Source organism: Dunckerocampus dactyliophorus, chromosome 21 (assembly GCF_027744805.1).
Source record: "Dunckerocampus dactyliophorus isolate RoL2022-P2 chromosome 21, RoL_Ddac_1.1, whole genome shotgun sequence".
Taxonomy (NCBI): Eukaryota; Metazoa; Chordata; class Actinopteri; order Syngnathiformes; family Syngnathidae; genus Dunckerocampus; species Dunckerocampus dactyliophorus.
In genome coordinates this window covers 2,412,329-2,422,131 of record NC_072839.1, presented here as the reverse complement: position 1 = coordinate 2,422,131, position 9,803 = coordinate 2,412,329, and the positions used below count along the sequence as shown (strand labels likewise).

Genomic DNA, 9,803 nt, shown 5'->3' with positions numbered 1-9,803 from the left:
CACCACGAGGCACAACAGCAGGCGATCATCACACTTACTGGACAAGCAAATAACTACAAAAATATACAATAATATTACCTACATTAGCACATGCAGCATTGATGATGCACATAACATAGATATTACTTCAACCAACCAAAAAACAAGACAATGAAAACCAAGAATAAAGAATAAAGACAGGATATATCCTGGGAAAACAGGACATTTGGTCACTCTACTTTATATATTTTAAACCACGGGCTCAGGGTACCTCACGATATGTGGGTCACAAAAATATCCCGATAGGGCAATAGTGCGGTTAGGTGTCAGCTTATGATAGCGATGTGGCCAAGTTTTGCTACTCACGTGAGTTATTATCGAATAGAAAAAGGATGGATGGAAAGGTTCCCAATAAAAAGCTCTGGCAGTTCCACGGATGTAAACACATTTGGGATATTTACATATTTACAAAAACAAAGGTGTAAAGGAGGAAATTGTTGTTGTAATGTTCTGTGCCAAGCGGAAGAGGTGAAGAAGTGGACGAGGGGGAGGGAAGAGAGAGAGAGAGAGAGAGAGAGAGAGAGAGGAAGAGAGAGAGAGACAGCACCGACTCCATCCAGTCATGCGAGCACACAAGGCTGTCATCCTCACTTCGACTGCAGCCTCTCGATCTGCCTGTGGTCCCGTCGCCTTCTGAACATGGACACGCTTTAAGGAGAGCACCGTCCGAGCTCGAAAAAGATTTTAAATCGAGTAATGATGGAGTACTGGAGGCAATGTGCGCTGTGGTTGATCCACTGCAAGGTGCTTCCAGCCAACCATCGGGTTACGTGGGAGACTGCGCAGGTATTCGACTTGGCCCAAACCCTCCGGGATGGAGTGCTCCTCTGCCATCTGCTCAACAACCTCAAGCCCCAATCCATCAACCTGAAGGAGATCAACCTGCGGCCTCAGATGTCACAGGTAAGAGTAGAGAGAAACATCGCCTCTCTTTCTCACTCCGCCGTCACACTGCAGCTAAGCCTCAACACCAGACTTCCTTAAATATGAGGCCACTTTTAGGGTTCCCGAACTCTCTGCAAATGTTCATTCACACAACACCATTTTCAACCAAAGTGTGTATAAGAGAATTGCTCGATGTAGGATCCGGCATGAAATAACCCACCGACAAGGGATTGTTTCAAGTAAATCAGAACTTTGGTTGAAATTTGGCGCTGTTCACGACCGCGGACGCCGTGTAGTCAGGAAATAATGAGTCAACCCATCGTAGCAGTCGGTATTTTACCTCTTAAATAGCGTGACAGCACAGAATATCGGTGCCGAAGACACTACAGAACCCTCAAAACCATATTTGTGGTTTGCTTGTGTTGTACGTCCCATGGATAGTTACTATTAAGAAGGTAAACTTAAAATTTGGTATACAGTGAAGCGAATTTCGTAGGAACATGTGTTGGCCAACATGGTGCTATGGGAAATAGTTGAGTGGAATGGTCAAGTCAATTTTATTTATATAAAGAGACAATTCACAACTTATCTCAAGGTCTCCATTGCAGGATGGATGAGGAAACAAAGGGGATAACAATAATTGTGTCAGTAATAGTAATACTGCGGTGAGGACAATAATGATGGTTTGTAAAACTCAAATGTATGTCATTATAAGAGTCAGTCACTATTCAGGTTATTTGGTTATTTGTAATTTCTGGTGGTTCACAAAAAGTGCCAGTTATCTCAGATTAACAGCAAATAATTTATGGGCCTGCATGTTCATGATGAAGAAAGCCAATCATATAATTTAACTTTGAAACGCAGCATTTCGCTGCACTGTGAAGATGACAACAAGAGTTAGCTCCAATTAGTCAGTGCCGCTATTAGCATACAGTAGAGAGAGCTGTGACCACATGGTTCCTGTTTGTCAGATACCATCTGCCTCATAGGAGGACAGAGAGCCAGATTAATATTGAGTGCCGGGAGCGGCGACAGCACACTTAGACGCCCGCCTACGCCGTCTCTAGACCTGCTTTAGTTAGACTGTCACAGTAGCAGACGTCAGAATAAGTGATTAAGTCAAAATATCAGTTGCATGGATGTTTCCTGGAACAAAGCACTCCAAACACAATAACACCACAGCGGGTGCCGGGTCAATATATGCAGCCACTGGTCCCTCACAATCGAACCGGCTCCAGCAGGTCAAGTGGACAATCTAAATCAGCACGGGCGATTGTAATGGCATCAAACAAACTAGCAAAGGATCCTTTTACCCGGCAAAACTTGATTGAGGTTGTAAAAGGAGAAGCTGACTGTCTCATTTACCGTAAGCAGCTGATAGTAGCCATCAATAGGTCAGCGTGCGCTGTCATTTATGACATAATGACATGAAAAAGTTGGCATGCAGACCGTATTCATGCACTGTGCCTGACCCTGACTCTGATTGGGTTATTTATAGGGTTTGGTTTATGCATGGTTGCATGGCTTATACTCACTGGGAGTGTGTGTCATGGTAGTGGTGCTACATGTAGGCAGACATTAGTGTTACGACATGACTGGAAATGACACACAGTGCATATATCGGACACACATACCACGCCGTATACCGTGGTACTTGGGTTTTTCTTATGAATTCATGCGGTGGAAACTGAAGCGTAGGAAAACCAAGGCAATTTTTCCCAAGGGAAATGATGTAAATCTCATGAATCCATTCCAGAAACCCCAAAACTTCACAGAAAATGCATTTTATGGAGAATAATTCTAGTTTTACGTGCAGAAAACAATGCAAAATAGTTGGCAAAATTGAATTCAATCGTGTTTCTCACCTTGTTTAGCAATTTGCTGCCTTTCGCAACTTTCTTTGGCCCTATGGCGGGTTATTTTGAAGTCGCACTCGATAAAAAAAATGCACGGTTGCTTCGGCGCTCCATTCCGCGGAACGGTGACTCAACACACAACCATTATGGTCTAAATAACCGGCAACACAAGTACATTACTAATCAAAAGTTGGAAACACTTTCTCATACACTAACATGATAAAGTGTCCCCAAACTTTTGACAGATAGTGTAAATACCAAGCCAGCTGTTTTCCGAAGACGTTGTGATGATATGTGGTACCCTACACTGGCCACTAGGTGTCAGTAATGCTACTGTAATGTCCTATAGACTTTATCGCCACAGGAACATCAGGCTGTTATTGCAGGTTTGAATGATCTCACAACGGGCACAATAATCCCTACTGCTGCGGCCATCACCAAAGCTGAAACTGAAGTCTTATTTTCTCTTATTATGTCTACTATTTTGGGGAATAGGAGTGTGAAGGTGACGATAGGGGTCTTATTTCATGTCTAGAGGGCTCTAATGTTATTTAGAAGGTCATAATCAGGTTTTCTATGCTCTCACTACCAAAATAGGCAGGTCATCATGAAAATGAATGTCAAGCAACTTTACTCTTCCTCTAAGTTAAATTAGTTAAATTTGCATAATGAAAGGCGAAGTGGCAACCCCCCCCGCCTTTCACCGCGCATAATTCATGAGGGCCTCGCCAGCCGTTTTGTCATTGGCCAACAACAACACATGTGACGCCAAGCCGGCCTCACCCGTGGGACCTCCGAGATGGAAAGACAAAGGCAGTGAAGGGACAGGCCTACAAAGAGACCGCCTGCGTCCCGAGAGACTCATATCCAAGGATGCAAAATAACCCTAAAGGGGCTCGCCCACCGTGCTTGTGTTGGCTGCGTAATTAAAGCATGAGAAGCTCTGCGGGGTTTTATATTGGCTTTGGGACGAGCTCCCTCTAACATTATTTATGTTTTAGTGATCTGTGTGGGCTGAAAGAGAGCTACGCGTGTAGCGTTTAAGAGTCAGCAGGCTGCTTGTTTGCAAAGAGACATCAAATTATGACATGAAGTAGCTTGGATCTGGTATTCCACTCAGGAAATGGCTTACTTTGTTTTCTATCTGGGGGGAAACGCACCTGAATGGATGGATGGGCCATATGTTGTGTATGTACTGTATATGAAATGATGCCGTTTACAAGGCACGCCATAAACATTTACAACACATTGCATAAAAGTTGCAGTTAGGGGTTGGAGAACAAAACCAACCCTCTTTGATCTTGGTTTTACAGACATGTATTTATTCAATTATAACGTCTACACCAGGGCCACTTTTTCCAGGGAGGGCCACATAGTGAAAAATGAAAGGATGCAACTTTGATATTTTGTAAAGCAACCCATGTAGATACGCTAAGAAGTTATAAATATTTCAAGAAAAAACTGCATATACTGAAGGTGAAAACGCATATGATTAGTATCAACTTCACTCTTTGCTCTTGTTTTCTCATTTTTGCTGTTGTTTTTTTGCTTAATTTTCCAAATATTTCAACTTTCTTCTTAAATAATCTTTGTAAGTTTTCTGCTTGTAATATTATGACTTTATTCCCCAAATATTATAACTTTTTCCCCAAGCTAATTGTCCTTTAATTTTTTTTTTTTGTTGTTTCTCAAAGGATTAAAAAAAGGATAAACGATAAAAAGGATAAAAAAAACATTTTTCCTTAACTCTATGCTAATAAAATATTTTTTTTTCCTTCGTAATAGTACAAGTACATTCTTGTAGAATTGCAACTTTTTTTTCATCAGAATACGACTTTTTCTCAATATTTTGACTTTATTTGCATAAAATTACAGCTTTAATTTCTGCTCTTGTTTTTTTTTAAATTTTCCAACTGTTTTTCTTGTAAATTTTCTTCTCCTAACTATGACTTTATGCACAAAATATTTGGACTTTATTCTGGTAACATAAGAATTTTTTTCACAACTTAATTTTCCAAAAATGTCACCATTTATTTATTTATTTATTTATTTATTTATTTATTTAAAGTAATATTATAGCTTTAAGAAAATAACGTCTGTTTAATATTTCGACTTTATGCTACAAAAATGATGTTATTTTTCCTCGTAATATTACAACGTTATTCTTGTCAGATTACACCTTTTTTCTTTTAATATTTTGGCTTTGTTCTAATAAAATTACTACTGTTTTTTTTTGTTAAATGCTTTAAAAGATATTTTAGTCTCTGTCTTTAATATTTGGACTTTATGCTACTAAAATGACGTTATTTTTCTTTTTTTTTTACTATGTTATTTTTGTTAAAGGAACTATTTTTTCCCTTAATATTTTCACTTTATTCTTGTGAAATGACTGCTGATTTTCCCACTATTTCCACAACTTTTTCAGAAGTTTTCTTGTAAAATGATCTTTTTAGAATTCTCATACATTCTTGTAAATATGTACAATTCATTTCTCCTTAGAATGCGACTTTTTTCTGTTGGTATTTTGACTTCATTCTTGTAAAATGTCAGCTGTTTTTTAATTTTTATTTTCCAACTATTTAAACTTCTTTGTTGAAATTTTCTTCTCATAATCTTAAGACTTTATCCTCATAATATTACAACTTTTTGCCTAACCAAATTTTTGCAAAAATTACATCTTTATTATGTTTTGTTTGTTTCTCATAATATTAACTTAAAAGAAATATTTTTTAATATTTCAACTTTTTACAACGTGATTCTCGTAAATGTTCCTCTCAATATTTGGATTTTATTCTAGTAAAATTACTGTTGATATTTCCATTTTTTTCTTAGTTTTTTAAAAAGTTAATTTTTTAGAATGTGCTGGGGGCCAATAACAAAACATCTGTGAGCCGCAAATGGCCCCAGGGCCGCACTTTGGACACCCCTGTTCTAGAAGGCGTTTCCAAAGTGCTGCATTTTTACTTTTACCAAAAATGCTCAACACTTTAAATTCATGAAGGATTGGTCTGCTTGGGAGTTTCTGTTGCCTTGTTGTCCAAAAACGCAAATTGTAGAACATTGTTGCAACCCTTACAACAGCTGAACACATCTCCCACACGTACACACGCACACACGCACACACGCAAACCAGCAGAAAATCAGGAAACGGAGTTGAGGAAGGAAGTGAAACTAAGCATGCCCCCAATAAAGCGCAGCGACATGTCAGACACAATGAAGAGAAAAGCCGCCTCTCTTCACAGGCAGAAAAAAAAACACTTCGCCTGCGTTGAGCCGCCTTATCAGGCTTGATCTTCATTTCTGGAAAGTGAGAGCGAGAAGAAGATGGCACCCTCGCAAAAGTGTGGTCTAATTTCACAGAGCATCAAACAGCAGCCAGAAAAGAACATGCAATCAGTCAAGGTGCCTGGATGACTTCCTGATGAATTTCCACAATATGTTGCAACCATCAATCAATGATTAATCAATTATTCAATTCAGCCACAACTATTTCGGTCGTTCATTCATCGCTTTTTCATTTAAAAGTGCAAATATCCCCCGTTTTCAGCCACTCAAATGTGAATATTTGACACATGCAAATATGTGTATTTCAAAAATGTGTGATGCCAAACACTGAAGGAAAAAGTCTTCGCCTTCATGAGGCTTCAAAGTCTCGCCCCGTCACTTTCACACACAAACGTCAGAAAACGAGAGGCAGAGGTTTGATGGTGATGAATGTTTCTCTTCCTTTGGTTTCTGACAGAGATGTCAGGTCATACGGGGGCAGGGAAGCTGCTTTTTTCGGGTTTTTTTTTTTGCAGCTTCGTAATTTTGATTTAGTGCGTAGGAGGTAAACATAATTTACTGCGCGTGCGTTTTTATACTCTGAACAGTCGCACAAATGTAAAAACAAGTCAGTCACAGCAATGTACTGTAGCTCAGGGAAATATTAGTCAAACTTCAAATATACAACCCGTGAGGGCATTGGAGGTTCTCCTGTGTTGTATGCATGGACAAAAGTATAAAAGTTAACAGTGCTCAATGCCAGTTACGCTCAGTGGCGCTATCGTCATTGTAAAGCATGTTCATGAACTCATGGATCATGTGTCCTTCAGTGATGAACTAGATTACTTTTTACCTGCAACATGTAAGCATTCACCCAAATAACTAATGCGTCTACACACACACACACACACACACACACACACACACACACAGCTACGCATTTTTGCATTGACTTAATCAAGTGCAATATATTGTAAATGTTGCAATTGTTGTTATTAACTGAACTATTTTATGTCATTTATTTAATCCTACCCCTTCTCCACATGTATTAGAGGTGATTCATTCAAATAAAAATAAAAATAAAAATAAAAATAAATTGTTTGCTTGCATTTTGTCATTAAAATTTTGTTCACTTCCTGTGTAAAGAAAGAAAAGAAGGTGAAGTGATGAAAATATATATATATAAATAAATAAAATAAGAATATAAATAGATATAAAATAAAAGTCATAAGAGTAATAACATAGGAATAAATGATTGAAATAAGAATACAAATAATTAGTCTGCTTGCATTTTGTCATTTAAAGTTTGGTCACTTTCTGTGTTAAGAATTAAAGGAAGGTGAAGTGATGAAAAAAATGATCTAAATATAAATAGATATAAAATATAAAATAAACAATAAGGGTATCAAAATTGGAATAAATTGTTAATAATAAATACAAAATAAAGACTTACAATCCTCTGAAAACGACTCAACACAACACCATCATGGTCAAACATCTGGCAACACAAGTAAATACCAGGACTTCTGTGTCTTCTTGACATGGTCGGTGTCATGCGCCGCAGGACAGGAAGAGTGACTTCCTGCCTGGTGCTCTTATTTTGTGTGGTGTGCTTCCTGCCGGGTGTGGTATGCAGCCGCTTCACCTCAGTGGATCGCTGCGAGGCTGTTTGCAGTTGCAATCGGTTGGGTTCATAAGCCCAGCGTCATCACAATGACTGCGCTGGTTTATTGCCTCTGTTCTTCTCGCCTGTGCTGTCACCTTAGCGGTTTCCGTACCTGTTGCTGCTGCCCGAGATGTCCAGTTGTGTTTTTTCACAGAGCTTTTCCCCAAGTCGGTCTTTGTGGCCTGCAATATACCGTGACTACCTGCACCTGATCGGGCCTAATAAAAGGACTTTAATTGCACGCTGCTTCTATCTCTGCATACTGGGGGTCCAGCATTCAACAGCCACACCACAGATAGTGACAGTCCGGAGGCTAGACGAGTGCCGCAGGCCCTAGGGAGCTGCGGTTCATCGAGGGAAACATTATGCAGTTCGACACACAAATTGAAAGATACGGATGCTTTTTGTCACAGAATACTTTCTAATACGCTTCTACCTTGGAGACTATGTGTCTGTAAGTAATGTGCAACTATCATATGATGAGAAATGCCGTATTTTAGGCAGCAGGGTTGTTTAATTAGGACACTAATTAGGCCTAGCTTGGAGACTGTAGCTGCTGTGCCAGCCACTGGCTAACTAAATGTACGACTTTTAGTGTATTTTAAAATCATTTGAATACAAAAATGAAGTTTTGGTGATAAAATATGACGGTTTGATACGTAGCTCCACACCGGTATATCGCACATTCTGACATTTATACCGTATATATTTATACATTAAAAAACGTGACTTATTTCAGCTTCTGTAGCTTTAGTTTGTGTCCTTGTTGGCGCAAACATCTCCCCTTCCCTCTGGTTTCGTCTCCTTCTCTTGTGAGTTTACTAACAATGTTGCTCATATTGATAAACTGATATGTGTTTATTATTCAGTCTGTGTGGGTTTTTGCCGTGCACGCATGCCATGCGTCCACGTTTTACTATTCCAGTGCAGCTTAGTTCAGTCCCACTGGTTTGTTCCGCAGTGTCGCCTCAATGTCATGCGTGCACACGTGCTGCCCTATGCATAGTGACTTGCATGTAGTTACTGGCCAAGGCAAGATAATGTCGCGTTGCACGGATGCACGTATACATGAGGACTGAGGACTGAACTTTCACTCCGTCACCAAGGCAACAATGCTGCAAAGGCTGCGCACATTCAAATATGGGAGATGGCTTTTGGATTTTATTATAGGAGATGCTGAGCGTGCCTGTAATGAATATTATGTTACATAGCGTGAATGGTTAGGGTAATATCCATTGGTGGAAATCAATACCAGCATCATCATCTTAAGTGACTTCCCAACATAAAAGCTAATAATAATGGCCCCCCCCCCTTTTTTTTTAGCAGGAAATAAATGTCATGACATTTCAACAGCCAAGAATCCACATGATAACAGCCTATATTTACGCTCCTATCCTGCTAAACATTTCAGTTTTTGTATCCTTCATTTTAAATGGGATTTGACAACAACAACAACGAAAAAAAAACGACAGGACAAATATATTTAGAAAAAAAAATGAAATGTGTTTTGGATTTTTTTTTAATGGATTTGATTTTATTACTTTTTCCCCTAATATATACATATGAAAAAAGTGAATACATTAAATATATGAATTTTTTTTAAAAAAATGATTTTAAAATCGCATATAAGATATTAAAAAAATAAAAACAAATACTAAAAACATTCAAATTTAAAATAAAAAAAATAATACTAAAATAATAAAATAAAATAATAAAAAATTACTGACTTTGTTTTTAGTTTCACTGTGTTTTTAATTCTTAAAATGTACTGCAGGGCATAGCATGCAACTTTTATAAAAAAACAAACAAACAATTGAAGGTAGATATTCTAAAAATGTACAGTATATATTTAAAATTGAAATCATTTTATTTTATTATATATTTATTTTTTACCTAATATATTGTAAACATTAAAAAGTAAATATATATATATATAAATATATATATATATAAATATATATATATAAATATTAAAAACAATTTAAAAATGGAATATAAGATATCAAAAACAAATACTAAAAACATTAACGTTTATTAAAAACAAATACATAAATAAAATAAAAAAATTACTGACTTTATATATAGTTAACAAT

At 37.7% G+C, this 9,803-nt stretch overlaps 1 protein-coding gene across 2 annotated transcripts in view; it reads left to right on the top strand.

Annotated features, from left to right (window-relative positions):
* Nucleotides 1-592: 592 nt before the first annotated feature.
* Nucleotides 593-9,803, top strand: part of LOC129173926 (guanine nucleotide exchange factor VAV3) — an 80,714-nt gene continuing 71,503 nt past the window's right edge. For both annotated transcript variants that reach the window (XM_054765296.1, XM_054765295.1), the window contains exon 1: nucleotides 593-942. In XM_054765296.1, coding sequence (XP_054621271.1) covers nucleotides 736-942 — 207 coding nt within the window. In that variant the 5' untranslated portion in view covers nucleotides 593-735. The remainder of the gene's footprint in view (nucleotides 943-9,803) is intronic.